The 20,525-nt window shown below is 36.3% G+C and overlaps 1 protein-coding gene across 1 annotated transcript in view; it reads left to right on the forward strand.

Annotated features, from left to right (window-relative positions):
- Positions 1 to 20,525, forward strand: part of LOC133572609 (solute carrier family 12 member 9) — a 115,982-nt gene that overhangs the window by 53,552 nt on the left and 41,905 nt on the right. The window contains exon 7 of the mRNA XM_061925437.2: positions 19,672 to 19,829. Within this exon, the coding sequence (XP_061781421.2) occupies positions 19,672 to 19,829 (158 nt within the window). The remainder of the gene's footprint in view (positions 1 to 19,671; positions 19,830 to 20,525) is intronic.

Below are 20,525 nucleotides of genomic sequence, written 5' to 3' on the forward strand. Positions count from 1 at the left end.
TCTCTAATAAACTTCTGCCTTGGACACTTTGTATCTTTAAGTAAAATGCATCTGTAAATGTTTTGATTATATAGATTGCAATATTGATTAATTAGACACTTGCTACATTTGTATAGCTTGTGTGCTATTGTGTGCTTAGCTGTTGTGTAGCTACTAGCTCTTAGTAGCCTATTTATCTTTTTGAAATTAATTCACTAAAATAAAATAAAAGAGCAACTTTGTGTGCTTGTTGGAAGACATTTATATGTTAACTGGCTGTCCAGCTTTGCACAAGTAAATGCGCTGCAGGACTGTTCGGAGCGCGCGTGTGTGTGTGTGTGTGTGTGTGTGTGTGTGTGTGTGTGTGTGTGTGTGTGTGTGTGTGTGTGTGTGTGTGTGTGTGTGTGTGTGTGTGTGTGTGTGTGTGTGTGTGTGTGTATACACAATTTATATTTTTATTTTTTTCATTAGTGCAGTAGGAAAAGCGATGTGTTACTTTGAAATGAAGTAAACACAGTCTCGAAGGAATATAACCTGCGGCGGCACTTTCTGACAAACATTCAAATTTCGATGACAGTTTACGTCCTGACCCTGAGGCCTTGGGCTTTTGAAACTGCGGCAAGGGGCCTAGAACTAACCGCATAAAGCAGATACGAGCAAAAAATCAAACTATGCAATTAAAACTATCCCTATATGTTATCAAACAAGTTTTGTCGAGTGATCTGAAATATTATTCCGTCGATCGCGTTCCCAGACTTGTTGAACTATCTGGTGCGCCAGATGTCATTCTACATGGCAAAACAGATGACAACTTGGAAAAGCATGAAGGTCTACAACTTCTTTGTGTATGGCTGGGTCAAGAAAATTGGTATCAATATTCTTCCGGATAAATCATGCACCGTTTTTGCTCGGGTAATGTTGCATTTAATGATTTAACTTCGTGTCGACAGCCATGTTTGTTGCCTTATCGTTGTTACATGCGCTGTTTGCAAGTACGTGTTTTTCCCTGTCTTTAATAAAATGTAACTATAAATCTCAACCTTGTGTATGTGCTGAAAGCTTCAGTCATTAATGCTGCCGTTGTAAAAGCTTATCTTTTAGATTTTGCTCGGATTGGCTTTCTTTTATTGAGACTCGCCGAGTTGGTGGTTCAAGAAACACTCGTAGCAAAAATGCATTTTAAGATGTCCGATAAAAGGTAAAATACAAATAATGTCAAGATGAAATACTAAATGTTAAAAGTATATAAAACTAACTTTTAACAAAGTGATCATTGCAAACTTGTCCTTTCTTCTACACTGCGCCTTTGGACTGGAGTGTGTGCTACTTTTCCCGTCGTCTTTCATAAAATCTTAAACTTTTTCACCCTTATTGATTACCTCTCGAGGAACTCTGAAGAAACTTTTATCCTTTTTGTGATTTGAACGGTTCCAACAGCCTAATTATTTTTTTAATTCCCTCGAGATGCTTTATGACAAACACTGTCTATTAAAACAACTTAGTAAAAAGCAAAATAAAAACAATCAACCATGGATGACAAAAAGACTGAAAAATGCTTGCAACAAAAATAATACACTATACAGAACATTTATAACACAAAGATCTACAGAAGCAGAAAACAAGTACAACACGTATAAGAACAAGCTAGCTGGCATACTACGAACACAGAGGAAAGAACATTACAGTCAATTATTGAACTGGAACAAAAACAATATGAGAGCAACATGGGGCTTCCTAAATAGCATTATTAAAAATGGTGCTCTGAAGGATTATCCTAAATACTTCTTAGATGGAAATGTAAAAAATTACAATATGAACGATGTAGTTGAAAGCTTCAATAAGTACTTTGTGAACATTCTGGAGCAAAAGATTCCAGATCCCAAGTCAGTTGAGGACTTGAATGATACTATAGACAGAAATCTCCACTCGATGTTCCCTGAATGTGTGAGAAAAGAGGAAATAATGAATATTATGAAACAATGTAACGGAATTGATATGGAAACTATAAAAAAGGTTATTGAAGAGACTTCAGAACCTTTAACATATATCAGCAAACCTATCATTTCAAACAGGCAAACTCCCAGATAAAATGAAAATAGCAAAAGTCGTACCAATTTATAATACTGCTAACAAACACCTGTTTTCAACCTACAGACCAGTTTCTCTACTTTCACAATTTTCAAAAATTATTGAAAAACTGTTTAACAACAGATTGGACAAATTCATGATTAAAAATGAAAAACACTCACAGACAACCAATACAGATACAGGGCTAACATTTCAACATCAATGGCATTAATCAAAATAACGGAAGAGAATACCAATGCAATAGATAGCAAAAAATGTGCTGCTGCAGTGTTTGTGGATTTAACAAAAACATTTGACACAATCAATCACAGTATCTTAATAAACAAATTAGAACTGTATGGAATCAGAGGGCTGGTCTTGAACTGGGTACATAACCAACAGGAAGCAATACGTGAAGATAGGCGAACACACATCGACAGAGCTGAAAATATCTTGTGGGGTACCTCAGGGATCAATACTGGAACCAAAATTGTTCAATCTTTATATAAACGACACTTGTAAAGTTACAAAGGACTTAAAGTTAGTATTATTTGCAGATGATACAACTGTGTTTTGTTCAGGAGAGAACACACATAAGCTAATACAAATAATAACAGAAGAAATTAACAAATTAAAAAGATGGTTTGACAAAAACAGACTATCTTTGAATTGCAGTACAACTGAAATAATGCTATTTGGTAACAGTAGAAGGGAAAGTCAAACACTAATACAAATAAACGGAGTAAACATTGAAAGGGTAAAATAAAACACATTTTTAATCATTTGTAATAATAGATGATAAAATTAACTGGAAACCTCATGTAAAAAATATACAATAAAGTAGCAAGACACATGTCAATAATGAATAAAGCAATATATGTTCTGGACCAAAAATCACTTCATATTCTCTACTGCTCACTAGTGTTACCATATCTGAGTTATTGTGTAGAAATATGGGGAAACAACTACAAATGCGCACTTCATTCACTAACAATGTTACAAAAAAGATCAATTAGGCATAATCACTCTATATCCAACATATTGTTGGATATAGAGAACATACAAACCCTTTATTTATTGAATCAAAAATATTGCAATTCAACGATTTGGAGCATTTGCAAACAGCTAAAATTATGTACAAAGCAAACTATAACCTGCTACCCAAGAATGTACAACAATTCTTCTCAACAAAAGAGTAGAAATATAACCTTAGAGATTATATTAATCAATTATGGAATTGATTAAGCAAAGAAATAAAACAAAGCACCAATATGTTACAGTTTAAGAGACTGTTCAAACTACAAGTGTTCACAAAGTACAAAAAACAACAATTATGATGAACATCTTCAACCTTTATTTTTTTTGAGATATTGATTATTTATGTATTTTATATTTGTTTACTTACTTATGGTATATTATTTATTTAATGTTCTGTTACAAACAGAGAACAAGGAAATGGGATAACATTTCTATAATATGAAAAGGGGTATTAAATAAAAATCTGCTTCTTCCTACTCCTTTTTGGACGTGCTGTAATTAAATATGTGATGCATTTTATTGTACAGATTCTGAACTGAACTGAATTTCACAAAATCTTTCAGCCCTATTATTGATATGCTAAAGGTTTCTGTGTACCAGTATGCGTTTTGAATTATACTTTTCTCTGAGGTAATTTTTCTCTCTTCTTGAGTGAGGAATTAAGGGTTCTCTATAGCCAGCCAGCATTATGTATAATCCTAACTGCCATTTTTTGCTGTCTGGTCAGTGAATGAAGAGTGATTTTTTAATTATTTCCCTATATTGTTGGATGTTAGAGGGAAGTGCACAGATGGTTTATGTGCCAGCTGTTACTAATGTTGTGGTGAAATAAATGTTGTGGTACTGCCATGGCACAAATGTCCAGTCATGAAAATAAACTGAATTTCTGAGTGAATGCCAGAGTAAAGTACTGTTAGTCTTTTAGAAATAAATGAAAGTTTGAACTAAATGCATGTGAGTGTGCCTTGATACACCACAAGCAATTGAGAGGGATCAGGTGAGAGCGAGACACTGTAATTTTGCTCTCTGGCTGTGCTGTATTGAAAAGAGGTAGGGAGCCAACGGTAATCATGCACACCCTGCTGGGGGTTTTTCATCTCCGATCTCACTTTCTCCATGTTAAATGCAGCATCTGGTGCACACACTATTACAGGCACACACACACACACACACACATACACTCTCCCAGTCCCTCTCTGGAGTGAGTCCCTTCCAGGAACTCATCATTAGGCACCTTGGCGGAGCAATCATCACTTTGCCCTCCACATTTTCATTGAAAACTGTTTTGCCCCTACAATAAATGGCACAACACCTTTCGGGCCACTTGATTTTGATCTCTTTATGTGAAGGTAATGTATTCATAATGTCTGTTTAGGACTGGAGAAAAGATGGACACATATGATTTGTATCACTTCCATCTTCTTCCTTCTTGGCCAAGTGTTATTATTATTCAACTAAAATTTAATAATGTGCCATATCATACTGTCCACTATAATACCTGTATATATTTTTGACATGATTATTTACTTATTTACTAATTTTACATAAAATAATAGAACACCATATTCAGTAATGCCTAACCATCCGCAAAATGCAGACATCTGCAAGTAGTTGAGGTGGCTATAAAAAATGTCATACCTTGACCTACTTCAAAGACTTCAAAGATTATTTACTGTCAAATTTGCAGACACGCGAGACCTGCATAATAATCGAAATACTTCGTTTCCCTTAGACTTACCCCAATTTTGTCTCAACATTTGCAATATAAGTGACAGTAATTATCAGATAGGATTTAGCTCTAAAACCACATCTCTTCAAAGCCAGTTCACTCGCAACAGAATAACTAGTTAAATGCTAAATGCACACTCCAAGTTAAGCCCTAAATATGCCTCACATATGCATTAATCAAAATTTATAGTACTTAGCAATAGGGCTGCAACAATTATTTGATTAAATCGATTAATTTGATTTGTATTTTGTCATTTCGATGATTCAATTCATGAGTTTAATTTATAAACATGTACTCAGTTCAGTTCAGTTTCAGTTTATTTAAAACATGAATATGATACAATGTAATGCATCACACAATTCCAGTTGTTTCATTACAGCACGTCCAAAAAGGAGTAGGAAGAAGCAGAGCTTATTTAATCCTACCCCTTTTCATACTATAGCAATTTTATCTGATTTCTTTGTTCTCTGTAAGAGAACAGTGAACACATAAATAATAAACAAATAATATACCATAGTAAGCATACAAATATTAAATACATAAACAATCTTTGTCTCAAAAAAAAAAAAAAGGGAGAAAAAAAAAAAGGGTTCAAGGTGTTCATCATAATTATTTTTCTGTGTACTTTGTGAACACTTGTAGTTTGAACAGTCTCTTAAACTGAATCATATTGGTGCTTTGTTTGATTTATTTGGTTAATCCATTCCATAATTTAATTCCACATACTGTTATACTAAATGTTTTAAGTGTTGTACGAGCATACAAATGTTTTAAATTAGATTTTCCTCTAAGGTTATATTTCTCCTCTTTTGTTGAGAAGAATTGTTGTACATTCTTGGGTAGCAGGTTATAGTTTGCTTTATACATAATTTTAGCTGTTTGCAAATTCACCAAATCGTTGAATTTCAGTAATTGTGATTTAATAAATAAAGGGTTTGTATGTTCTCTATATCCAACATTATGTATTATTCTAATTGATCTTTTTTGTAACAGAGTTAGTGAATGAAGCTCACATTTGTAGTTGTTTCCCCATATTTCCACACAATAACTCAGATATGGTAACACTAGTGAGCAGTAGAGAATATGGAGTGATTTTTGGTCTAGAACATGGTTTGCTTTATTCATTATTGATGTGTTTATTGCTACTTTATGTTGTATATTTTTTACATGACATTTCCAATTCATTTTATCATCTATTATTACACTCAAAGATGTGTTTTCTTTTACCCTTTCAATATTTACTCCGTCTATCCGTATATATCTTTGAGTTTCTCTTCTACTGTTACCAAAGAGTATTATTTTAGTCTTACTGAGATTCAAAGATAGTCTGTTTTTGTCAAACCATCTTTTTAATTTGTTCATTTCATCTGTTATTATTTGTATTAGCTTCTGTGTGTTCTCTCCCGAACACAACACAGTTGTATCATCTGCACATAATACTAACTTTAAGTCCTTTGTAACTTTACAAATGTCATTTATATAGAGTTTGAACAATTTTGGTCCGTGTATTGATCCCTGAGGTACGCCACAAGATATTTTTAGCTCTGTGGAAGTGTGTTCGCCTATCTTCACGTATTGCTTCCTGTTGGTTAAGTAGCTTCTTATCCAGTTCAAGACCAACCCTCTGATGCCATACCGTTCTAATTTGTTTACTAAGATACTGTGATTGATTGTGTCAAATGTGTTTGTTAAATCCATAAACACTGCAGCAGCACATTTTTTTACTATCTATTGCATTTGTGATCTCTTCCGTTATTTCAATTGATGCCATTGATGTGGAGATGTTTGTTCTGTATCTGTATTGGTTGTCCGTGAGTGTTTCATATTATTTGTGAATTTGTCTAATCTGTTGTTAAACAGTTTTCCAATGGTTTTAGAACATTGTGGAAGTAGGGAAACAGTTCTGTAGTTTGTAAACTGGTGTTGTCTCCAGTCTTATACATTGGTACGATTTTTTCTATTTTCATTTTATAAATTTAATTCACTTCAATTCACTTTATTTTATCTGGAAATGTGCCTGTTTGAAATGATAGGTGCTGATATATGCTAAACGTTCTGAAATGTCTTCAATAACCGTTTTTATCGTTTTCATATCAATTTCGTTGCAATCAGTTGAGGTCTTGGATTTACCTTTTTTCACAATATTGATTATTTCCTCTTTGGTCACTCCTTCTAGGAACATAGAGTTGGGATTTCTATCTATGGTGTCATTCAAGTTCTCAACTGACTCAGGATCTGGAATAATTTCTTCCAGATTTGGTCCAATGTTCACAAAGTACTTTGTACAATTTTTACATTTCCATCTAAGAAGTATTTAGGGTAGTCCTTTTTAGCATAATTTTTAATAATCCTATTTAGGATGCCCCTTGTTGCCCTCATATTTTTTTTGTTGACTGTCATATTGTTTTTCTACAAGTTCGTAGTATGCCAGTTAGCTTGTTCTTACACGTTTTGTACTTGTTTTTTGCTTCTGTAGATCGTTGTGTTAAAAATGTTCTATATAGTGTATTCTTCTTTTTGCAAGCATTTCTCAGTCCATTTGTCACCCATGGTTGATTATTTTTCTTTTGCTTCTTACTAAGTTGTTTCAATGGACAGTGTTTGTCATAAAGCATCTCGAAGGTAATAAAAAAATACCATATGCATCATCTACATCATTTTCAGTGTAGACATTGTCCCAACTCTGTTTTCTCAGATCATTTTTGAGAGCTGTCATACTTTGTTCTGTACATATTCTTCGAAAACTGTTTTTGTCATCCATGTTCCTCTTCTTGTAGTTTCCATATTAGATTATGAAAACTGGCAGATAATCACTGATGTCGAATATTAGCAGGCCACTTGTGGTATTATTATCAAAATTATTAGTAAAAATATTGTCAATTAGTGTGGTGCTGTGTCCTGAGATTCTGCTGGCTTGTGATTTTAGGATATAAACTCAGGCTATACATTGTGTCCATGAAGTCATCTATGGGCTTTTGTTTGGTAGGGTTCAAAAGGTCAATGTTGAAGTCTCCAACATCTATATATACAACTGGTCAGTATGTTTTTGCTTTTTTCTTGACATATTTCAATGGTAATACATTCTAAGATATTATCAATAGCTAGTGACATATTCTTTACCACATTGTAGTTTAGGTTCTTCATCACGTACACAGCTACTCCCCCTCCGTTCTTGTTGATTCTGTTGATATAATTTAGTTCATATCCTTCTAGTTCAAATGCCTTTCCTTTTTTAGCATCCATGCATGTTTCTGACATAGCGATAATTTTGAAGGGTTCGTTAAATTGCTCCAACAAATGTTCCACATTGTTGTAGTTAGCATACAAACTTCTGCTGTTTAAATGAATAATAGACAGTTTGTTGTCGATTTTAATGTTTCCGTTATATTGTTCGTCTGAATAATAAAAACAAGTATTCCTTGTGTGAAAGAAACAGTTTGTATCTGGATCTATGTCCTTATCTAATTCCGGACTATTGTAATCTATGCTGTTGAGGGTTTTCAGTTCCATACTTTCCTATTCCCCAGTCATTTGTGTTGCTCTCTGAATGTCTATTAGTGTAGATGAATGTGTACCTGAGTGAAGATAGTTTTGTTCGGTAATCCCTTGGAGCATTATTTTGTAGTCCAATGTCAATGTTTGTTTTCCGTCAGACTCCATTATCGTTGTTGTTGTTTTTGTTGTAGTTGCCAGGCGTTTTGATATTCGTCCAAATTTTTGATGTCATTGACAACCAGGACTCTTGCTCCTGGGCCCCCATTCAGCTTTATGTAGATTTTGCAGTTGGCGCTCCAAGTTCCCTGAATTTTCCCTTGTTTCCTCAAGTCGCAGGCTTTCTTGGCGATTTCAGCATTGTGTTTAGTGAGGTGCTCGTTCATGTACGCATTTGTGCCCTTCAGCTTTTTTCCTTGTGTCAGTGCCATTTTGGATTTTGTGTTAGCGAGCTTAACAATGGTGAATGGCGTGGTGTTGTTGCCTTTTCTGTTCAGTGGAATGCACGCATCAATGGTGTTGATATCGACATCAATTTTCTTTGATTGCAGAAAGTTGACCACGCATTGCTCCGTTAAAGCAGCGTCCATGTTATCTGGTTCTCTTCTGTTGTCAACTGCTCTTGCATAGGATCGAAGATTGATGCGTAGCCCTGCAATGATGATGTCATTTTGTCATGTAAACTGTTCCATTTCCTCTTTGATGTTTTCCACAACAGTGATATTCCCCAGATTGGCGACATCATTGGGCTGGTGTCTCTCCACAACACTGCTATTGTTATTTTGTTGCGTGGCATGTAACTGTTGGCACAACGATGCATTCTCCTCGCTCAGCTTCTCCACCTGCTGTTCTAATGTATTCACCCATTCTTTGAACATATTAAATTCCTCTCTTCTAAGATATTCTTTTTTGTCCTTGATTATCTGTTCTTGGATATCTGCAATGTCTTTTTGTACACCGCCGTTCGCCTGTTCTTCGAGAGTGTTGACCCTATTTAGTAGAGCTAGTACTAACTCTTTCAAGTCTGGTTCCACCCCTGATAACGGTGTATTCACCCGTTGACGGCTTCTTGTCGTGCTCATGGTTGCTCAGCGGCGAAGTGAAGCCGTTGGTGCTGCTCGCTTCTGCTGCAGGCTGCGGCTCTATGGTGTGTATTTTTTTAGTTTTTGTTCTTTCCCCACATAATTATGTACCAGCCAGTGCTGTGTCCGCCTTCCTTGTTGATTACTTATGTGGTCTGAAGCTTTTAAAATATGTCCAACTCCTTCGCTTTTGTTGTTTACCTTTGGGTTGCTGAGCAACGGCTTTGAGCTAGTTTACCCCAGCTTTCCGACGCCTTCGGTTTGCTTATTTTAGTGAATCTGTGCACCCCGCTGGGCAGAGTTGAAGTCGAATGTGTTAGCAAGCTGTCTTGTTGCCGTGATCACAATCAGTAGTCGGAAAATTAATTTTTTGGTCAAAAACTGTAGTGTTGGGAGCGGAGCTCTTCTAGTTTACTTCCTTCCTCGGAAACAGGAAGTGACAAATGTATTAAATCCATTGTTTCTGCAAGATTGCTCCGATAAGATGAGATGAGAGGAGTGCACTTACGATTATGTAGGTTGCACTATGCGTCTTGTGGCCTGTGTGTGTGGCAGGAACAGCACAGTTGGGTCAAAGAAGAGAGAGAAAGAGAGCAATGGGCCCAAAGAAGCCGAGAAAAGCAGAAACATGGCAACCGTCAATTTTGTAGCTAACGCCATTTGATATGTTTGACTTGCATAACAAATGTTTTATTGTGACGGCGCGCTCTTATCACGTCGTCACTTGAGGACCGGCACGTCCCTCTCTCTCTCTGGACAGGAGAGTGAGGACGCACCTGCACGCTGACAGTGAAAGCAAACGCACTGTCACAAAGACAATGTCAGTGTTATGACTTGGAGAATATAGTTTTGAGTGGCGTGTAGTCTGATGTACACAACAACGCGAGACCCAAACATGCACACGAGAGACTTACTGAGCTGTAGGTTTTCGTCATGGCGTCACGGGGAGTTCAGTCAAAAGGACGCTGCACGTTCAGATGACGCCATAAAAGTGCGCATTGCCGCGCTTTGCGGAGGTCATGTGACCAGTGGACCAGACCAAGTGGTCTTAAGTTGGACTTTTTTTTATCGAGTTGCTAAATTTTAAGTTTCATTTGATGATTTAATGCAGTGGTCCCCAACCATCGGGCCACGGCCCGGTACCGGTCAGCACAAGAATTAAAATTTTTTTTTTTTTTTTTTAAATTAAATCAACATAAAAAACACAAGATACACTTACAATTAGTGCACCAACCCAAAAAACCTTCCTCCCCCATTTACACTCATTCACACTCATTCACACTCATTCGCACAAAAGGGTTGTTTCTTTCTTAGACTTAGACTTCCTTTTTATTTTATTTTTATTGTCATTCAAATTTGAACTTCACAGCACAGATAAGAACGAAATTTCGTTACATAAGTTACATAAGTTCTGTTATTAATATTTTTGGTTCCTACATTATATATCAATATAGATCAATACAGTCTGCAGGGATACAGTCCGTAAGCACACATGATTGTATTTTTTCATGACAAAAAAATTTTTTTTTTTTTAAATTTAAAAAAATCCTCCTTTTTTCATTTCTGCATTTTGTAAATACTTTTTTAAAATTGTATTTACTTTTAATTTTCACCAATTGTTGCACTGTATATATCAGGGGTGTCAAACTCAAATACAGAGTGGGCCAACATTTTAAACTGAACAAAGCTGCGGGCCAAGGTTGGACAAATTAACCTTTTAATAGGGACCCAAACAAGTTTTGCATTGAATATTGAACAAGCAAGGCTTATATAACTTTATAGTGACATGCAAAATCGAGTTTCAAATAATAATAATAATAATAATAATAATATTAAAAAAATATCAATGGCATATCAAATACAATTTAAATACAAATTGAATGCCTCTTTTCTATTTGCAGCCTTCTGAGGTAAATATCAACATTAACTTTTTCCACAGGCTAATAAATTTGAAAATAAAATAACAATGAATAAACCAACCTTTCAGGTCTTTAAACTGCTCAGTTTGCAACACACTGATCTAATCTGATGTCCCCAAGCCAGATAAATGGCATCTTTTCTTGGATGCTAGTTCATTAATGTCAGGGCTCAGGCTTTGAGCTGAGGCAACTTTTATTATCGAACGAAGGTGTTCATCAGTCATTATATCTCGTATTCCACCCGGACCACAGTCTTGGGGGAGTGCCTTTAAGGCACTGCCTTTAACATCCTCTACAAGCTGTCGTCACGTCCGCTTTTCATCCATTCTAACAACGTGCCGGCCCAGTCACAAGAAATGTGCGGCTTCTGTACGCACACACACATGAATGCAACGCATACTTGATCAACAGCCATACAGGTTACACTGAGGGTGGCCGTATAAACAACTTTAACAAAGTTACAAATATACGCCACACTGTGAATCCACACCAAACAAGAATGACAAACACATTTCGGGAGAACATCCGCACCGTAACACAACATACACACAACAGAACAAATACCCAGAACCCTTTGCAGCACTAACTCTCCACACACACCTTGTAGCGTCTCGGAAGAGTTACTCAGGAAGAAGTTATGGTTATTAGTTATTTCCGAACATGTATACAATATGATACTGTACATCATCATATAATTACAGTTTCTCATTATAGCATGTCCGAAAAGGAGTAGGAAGATGCAGAGCTTTGTTAATCCTTTCCCCTTTTCAAATCATAGCAATTTCTGACACATTTGTTACTACTCATTCTGTAAAGAAATAGATAATCAAGTAAGTGAATGACTATAATATAATACTTCAATAAAAATTGACAAAGTTCTTATGAATAAACAAGAAGTGGCTGGGGAGAGGGACGTCTGGGCTTCTCTGCTTAGACTGCTGCCCCCGCAACCCAAACTCGGATAAGCGGAAGAAAATAGATGGATGGAATAAAGTTATTATGAATAAATAGTTAAGTAATTTACGATTCACATTATGAGATGAAGAAAATGTTTTCCTTTTTTATAAAGGTTTAAGATGTTTATCGAGATTCTTCTTTACTTGTATTTTATGAACACTTTGAGTTTGAACAGTTTCTTATCTGGATCATGATAGTACGTTGTTTGACTTCTTTGCTTAATCCATTCCGTAATTTATTTGCACATACTGATATACTAAAGTTCATTAGTGTTCTATGTGCATCCAGATGTTTTAAGTTCCATTTTTCCCTAAAGTTATGTTGCTCCTCTTTTGTTGAGAATAATTGTTGTACATTCTTTGGTAGCAGGTTATAGTTTGTTTTCTACATACTCTTAGCTGTTTGCAAATGCACCAAATCATTGAATTTCAATTTGTTTTAATTCAACAACAAATGGTTTGAAAGTTCTCAATATCCAACGTTGTGTATTATTTAGATCTTTTTTGTAACACCGTTAGTGAATTACTGTACTTCTGTTGTTATTTCCTCATATTTATACACAATAACTCAGATATGGTCACACTAGTAAGCAGTAGAGATTATGGTATGTTTTTTGTTGCAGAACATATTTGGCTTTATTAATTATTGACATATTTCTTGCCACTTTATGTAGTATATTTTTATGAGATTTCCAGTTCATTGAACATCTATTATCACACCTTCAAATTTAATTTCTTATGACACTTTCAATGTCTACTCCATCTATTTGTATATGTGTTTGACTTTCCCTTCTACTGTTACCAAATAGCTTAGTGAATACTTCTCTTTAATTTGCTCATTTATGTTATTATTTGTTACAATTTTGGTCTCTTTATTTATCAATACAATTTTAGAGATATGAATACATCATTTGGCGAGCCTTTGGATCGATCTACACCTACTATGTGTATATCGGTCAATGCCCGGTTGGAAATTCATGAATCGGTTAACTGGATTAAATATGGCCTTTCTAATCTTGCGAGACTTCTGTGATGATGTATAACGAGACTAACATTCTTGTTTGCGACTGTCAACACCAACGGAGCAACATGGCAGGCAGCACCGAAAGAGTTAACTCAAACTTAATTTACCACAGGTGGACTCCAATTAAGTTGTAGGAACATCTCAACATCACCTGATGAGTTGAAACAGGATGTCCCTGATCTCACTTTTAAGCTTCATGGCAAAGGTTTTGAATACTTTTGTACATGTGATTTCTTAGTTTTATAATTTTAATAAATTTGTAAACATTTCCAAAAAAAAAAAAAAAAAAGTTTATATTATCACGATGGGGTATTGTGTGTAGAATTTTGAGGACAAAAATAAATGTATTCCGTTTTGGAATAAGGCTGTAACATAACAAAATGTGAAAAAAGTAAAGCACTGTGCATACTTTCCGGATACACTGTGAGTGATTTAAAAATACATTAGCAGTAAAAATAATGGTTTAAATAATATATTTATATTATATATCTAGCTTGTCAATGTACAAAATATAATGTAGGTTTATTTGAATTATGATATTACATATTTTAATGGAACGTGCTTTTTGGAACGTCCATCCATTCCATCCATCCATTTCCTACCGCTTGTCCCTTTCGGGGTCGCGGGGGTGCTGGAGCCTATCTCAGCTGCATTCGGGCGGAAGGCGGAGTACATCCTGGACAAGTCGCCACCTCATCGTAGGGCCAACACAGATAAACAGACAACATTCACACTCACATTCACACACTAGGGCCAATTTAGTGTTGCCAATCAACCTATCCCCAGGTGCATGTCTTTGGAGGTGGGAGGAAGCCGGGGTACCTGGAGGGAACCCACGCAGTCACGGGGAGAACATGCAAACTCCACACAGAAAGATCCTGAGCCCGGGATTGAACTCAGGACCTTCGTATTGTGAGGCACATGCACTAACCCCTGTAGCACCGTGCTGCATTGACATAGTTTAGTGTTCGATGATAAATCTTAAATGCTGCTGCCTACAAGCTGCAATCCACGCATAATTTCTCGAACATTGCTATAAATATCATCATCTTACTCCCTGGAAATATTGCAATGTATTTTTCAGGCTACATCCTACAGCCTGAATAATTAAATGTAATAATGTTTAATATGCATCTACAGTATATTATGCACACATATGTACAGTGAGTGGTATAATGGTTTAATTCCCTGCAAATGTTATAAGTTGATTGACACATATGTATTTGATCATCTACAAACTACCAATAATTCTATACCCCACAACACACATAAAACACATGCTGTCTAAGAAATCAGAATTTCCATTTGGAAAAATAAAGTGTCTGTCCAAATCAGTCCTATCCCTTCATCAAGAAACTAGGTGAAGACCACCGTCTTAATACAAATACAAAATAATAAGGCAATTGCCCTCGTTTTGGAGCGCCATGAAATATCACACCGCGGGGGTGACGATGAGTGAGACAAAGTTGAGGGATCCACAAGAAGAGTTTGTTAACAATCTCAAGGTAGCTGGGACCACACATCAGTGATCACCTACCAGTTTTCACAATCTATGACGAAATCTACAAGAAGAGGAACATGGATGGCAAAAATACATTTTGAAGACTATTCACAAAGAGAAGTATGAATCCTTTTAAAAATGAACTGAGAGAACAAAGTTGAGACAATGTGTACAGTGAAAATGAAGTACATTATGCATATGGTATTTCTTTAATACTTTCATGATGCTTTATTACAAGCGTTGTCCATGGCAAAAGAACAACAATCAAGCATGGATGACAAAGGGACTAAACAATCCTTTTAAATGCTTGTGGATATCCACTAAGGAAGTTAGAGGGCGGGTGAGGGCTATGGATGCTCATGGGGGCAAAAAATATATGCCAAAGAAAGAGGAGAAAAACATCTATTTTTCATTTATTAAATCGCTTGCAACAAAAAAATTGAATTTATCGATATATCACCCAGGTTTATATTCAGTATTTAATTACTCATTTGTATATTTATGTATTACTTAATCATTTATGTATTTATTCACTGCTGTGTTAGAGGTTGAGTACAATAAAATATGTTAGAAATTGCTATGAAACAAAAAGGGGTAGGGTTTAATAAGCTCTGCTTTTTCCTACTCCTTTTTGGACATGTTGTATTGAGAAACTAGAAATATGTGATGTGTTAAATTGTAATTGTACACATGATGGAAATGAGCTGACAGTACACCATAACCATAACCGTAGAATCTTGGATGAGAAGTTCCTGGCCTATCCCAGAACCCTGAGGGTGGGTCTTCCAGAATAACAAAGACCCAAAACATACGCCCACGGCAACAAAGGAATGTCTCAAGAGTAAGCCAGTCTTGAAACCCTAATTCTATTAAAAATTTAAAACTGAAACTTAGAGTTTCCACATGACAGTCTTTAAACTTTCAGTAGTTTGAATATATGTACTGTAAGAGTAGTGGATCAACATCCCTCCAGACATGTGGACAACACTGGTAACTAGCTACGAGAAATGTCTGACCTCTCAGTTCACCAACAAACATTTCTCCACCAAATGCTAATACTACATTTTGCATGGGGATGAAATACCGTATTTTCCGGACTATAGAGCGCATCGTATAAGCCGCACTCACTAAATTTTAGAAAACATTATTTTTCCATTTTTTAGCCGCAGGGACGTTGTGAAATTAGTTATTTACACAGAAATAATTTGTAAATGTTTATATACATTCCTTAATTGTTTCTAAACAATGCCTGTAACACGGCAGTAAAACAGCTGATCAAACAAACAGAAGTCATCATCATGACATCACTAGCTGCGGAAGCTAGCTCTCCAATCAGCTAAACAGGCTCAATAAGTCCACGGTGACATTTTGGTGAATTTAGAAATCTGGAACAATACAAACAGAATGTCTTTGTAAGTTAATAATACTAACACAGACACTTGTAAAGGTGTTAGCATATTAGCTAATACTAACGACTCTAGCTTGATTACATTATGATAGCACATACACATATGCATGAAAATACTCCTACAAACATCACACATGGGAGAGTTTAGTAAGTATGAATTATTTTGGTTATATTGTAAAACTTCCAAACATTGCTTGGAGTGACGAAGAATCCATTCAAGTAAAAATGCTCTGCACGACTAGAAGACGAAACGGCACTTGTACTTCCTGTTGAAAACACTAGAACGAAATACTGCAGATGTTCAGCCGCAACACCTGGAAAAAGTGAACTTGCCCAAAAGATGGCGCCATATCACAAACAAAAACACCTTGTCAGTGTCTGTTATAAACAATTTGTTGAGTTCAAAACATTAAAACACCAATAAATTAGCCACACCGTTTTGTAAGCCGCAGGGTTCAAAAAGTAGGAAAAAAGTAGCATCTTATAGTCTGGATTTTACGGTACTTATCTCATTCAATCAAATACAAATTGATTTATAACCTTTTTCAATGTTGTTTTTATGTATTTTGTGTCAATATTCTGTCTCTGTTAAAATAAAAAAAAAACTAATCAGACATACGGGTACATATTATGTTAGATGTTGGTGCAGCCTAACACAATTGGCCACCATATTGTAATGCCCTGTCCACACGATCATGATTCAGACCACGATTGGCATTTGGGTTGAAACGTGAAGCTGTCGTGGTGAGCGTGTTGCATGGCATCTGATCTTGACATGAAGCGTGGCCGTTGAGACAGTTCACAAAATTGCCGCAGTCAACACGATCAAATTTCTGTGTCGCATCAGAACATATGTCAGAACGCTACCAAGCATGGCGCCTAATCATGTTCATTGGGATCAACTAGAATAGAAACGAAAAACTCTCCATCGCGCCAAGTTGCAATGTGGTACGTTATGTTAGGCAAAACTAAATAACATATCTAACGACCTGATACAATGATAGCACATTCAGATACACTTAGATGTGCTCCCAACTTCCTCACACCTGCTCTTCTGGACCTTTTTTCTGGCTGGTTTGGCTTATCGAGATGTTGTTCCGCTACTTGCACTTGGGCAGCAACATAGGCATATAATAGCATATTAAATGTGATGGTGTCTTCATCAGGAGCTCCTGCCATGGTGAACGTCTTCAACAATATGAGCAAGGACTGTACATCACCCTCTTTTTTCTTTTATACCAAGTCTCCAATCGGCACCCAAAATCGTTTCGAACCGCAACAGAACGTAATTGATTTTTGAGAATGTAGAAGAATGCATCAAATCAGCACTCTTACAAGAGCACATTAAATTGGCTCTCCAGACACGTCTGGGGTCATCCATCACGTCACAAACGCCGCTAGATCTCATCTGAATTCATCAAATCATCTTCTGAGTGGATGTTTGATCACAAATACGAGTAGCTACGAGTAGGTAATTGTTGTGATCGTATGACCGTGTGAATGGGGCATAATACAGAGGTTGCAACATGCTATTGGTTTTAAATTAACTCCCTTAACTTGGTTTGAATCATATTTGTCAGATTGATTGTAGATTTATTCTATCAAGAATAAATGCTCTGTGTAGACTCGGCGCGGTAGGCATGGCGTCCCTCAGGGATCCGTGCCTGGATCAGTATTGTTTAGTCTTTTTATGCATTCAAACTTCCGCTGTTATGCAGTTGACACACAACTTTATTAATAACACTGAATGACACTAAAAAGCTATCAAACTCCAGACATGTCTTCAAGATATCAAGAATATGACGACTTGTAACTTGTTACTGCTAAACTCAGTTAAAGCAGAAATTAAAGTCCTTGACTAGTGCCCCCTAAATCTTTCCTCTTTCGGCTTATTTATCTTAATATCCTCTTAATATAATCTCATGGTGATATCATTGTTATTGTAGTCAGACATCCATGTAGTATGTAGCTACCTGTTTTTTTGTGTTTGTCTTTTTGTCTTCCTGTCTTTTTTCTTTTCTCTTTCTCCCCTTAAATGGGCGCTCCTTGCTTCCGTGAGTTCTGCCAGTTGCTGTTGCCATTACGTCCCCTACATTTCTGAGTGGGATCATTTTGGTTTCTAGTTTTCTTTAATGTAAAAAGACCTGCTAAATGTGTAAAGTGCTTTAAAATAACTTTTGTTGTGAAACCAAATCAAACAGGGGCTCAATAAATTCTACCATATTTTCCAGGATATAGATCGCACCGGTATTTAAGTCGCACTTCCCAAATTTTAGAAGAAATAAATATGTTTACATATACAGTACTAGCTGCACCGGACTTAAAACTGCACATATTCCTGTACTGTTGTAATGTTTACCTTAATTGTTGCCAAACGAAGCCTGTCATATGGCAGAAAACAGCTGATCAAACAAAACAGAATTCATTGCTATGGGCCCACTAGCTGCGGAGGCGAGCTCTCCAAATTAGCTTCACAGACTCAATAACTCCACGGTGAGGCGGTGGCGTTTGAGTGAATTTAAGAAACTGAAACATTACAAAAAGAATGCCATTGTACAGTTAGTAAATAATAGTAACACAGACACTAAACATGGTAGCATATTCGCTAATGCTAGCTAGCTATGATAGCTTGATTACGTTTCAATAGCAAGTACAAATATGCATGAACTAATTCCTATAAATATCACACATGGGACAGTTTAGTAAAAGTACGAATTGTTTTAGTAACATTGTAAAACTTACAAACGTTGCTTGGAGTGATGAATGAAGAATCCTTTCGAACAGAAACATTATGGACGAATATTTCCGGTTCAAGGAACGAAAGAAGAAGTACATTTCAACCTGCAGGCTCGGCACTGAGCAAACCGTCCAAAATATGGCGCTATAGCATTAACAATAACACACCATCTCAGAGTCTCTGTCGGTGTTCTATGAAAACTATTTGCTGAATACAAAACATTATGGCCGTTAGTGAAGAAAAATCTGTATATTAGCCCCACCGTTTTAAAATCCGCAGGGTTCAAATGTGGAAAAAAAGTTGCGGCTAATAGTCCGGAAAATATAGTAATGCTAATCTTGGTCAATACAAACAGTTGCATACTACTCATGTGACATATATAAAAAAAACATTGTCAAAACACATACTGTAAAAACACTATATAAAATGAAAGGTGTCAATGGTCATTCTACATACAGGTACGGTACAGGTAAAGAAAGCAAAGCCTAATTGCACTTAGCATTTTAATGATAAATATTCTGTCCTGTGTTTGTTGGTTTGAAGCGGATTTGTTTTTCACACATTGAAAGACTTGAAAATACAAACTTACTATAGGTGCATTAATGATACATAGGCCCATACATAATAATAACAATGTGTTGATTAGATATTCTTTGATTATCTGAACAATGTTTTAGTAAATATCCATCATCGTTTACAATGTTTACAGACTACTGATTGCTGTTTGTTTTCCTTCTAGAGTGTTACTTCAGAAGGATTACAGTTTCCTCAGAGACATCAACATCTGGAACCCTTTTGTGACCATTGGAGTTTATTCTTCTACCCTTTCAGCAGCCATGAGCAACCTCATTGGCGCCTCACGCATCCTCTACGCCTTGGCCAGAGATGACTTGTTTGGTATTAAACTACCAGTCCTTTTTTGTTAATAAAAAGTATGCTGGAATGCTTTATAACTTATATACTTTTCCACACAGCCATAATAAGCTCATTCACTTTTACATACAGCATTATTAATTAATTGCACCAAACACTAAATAAAAAATAAATGACGTGCTTAGTTTTGCCTCTGTCCTATGTAAACTAAAAGATAAATGTGTTGGCAAAATGATATCACTTTATGATCACAATATCAGTGAACAGTCACACTCTCCTATGTTTATATATTTGATCAATTACTGCAATTGCGTCAAGCTAAATATAATAAAACATCAATTTAAACTGTGAATCAATACAGTATTTTTTCTACTTCTAAATATATATTTTTTAAATATTTAGATATTGCACTACTCCATCCATCCATCTTCTTCCGCTTATCCGAGGTCGGGTCGCGGGGGCAGCAGCCTAAGCAGGGAAGCCCAGACTTCCCTCTCCCCAGCCACTTCGTCCAGCTCTTCCTGTGGGACCCCAAAGCGTTCCCAGGCCAGCCGGGAGACATAGTCTTCCCAACGTGTCCTGGGTCTTCCCCGCGGCCTCCTACCGGTCGGACGTGCCCTAAACACCTCCCTAGGGAGGCGTTCGGGTGGCATCCTGACCAGATGCCCGAACCACCTCATCTGGCTCCTCTCGATGTGGAGGAGCAGCGGCTTTACTTTG

This window comes from Nerophis lumbriciformis, linkage group LG30, assembly GCF_033978685.3.
Source record: "Nerophis lumbriciformis linkage group LG30, RoL_Nlum_v2.1, whole genome shotgun sequence".
In the NCBI taxonomy this organism is placed as follows: Eukaryota; Metazoa; Chordata; class Actinopteri; order Syngnathiformes; family Syngnathidae; genus Nerophis; species Nerophis lumbriciformis.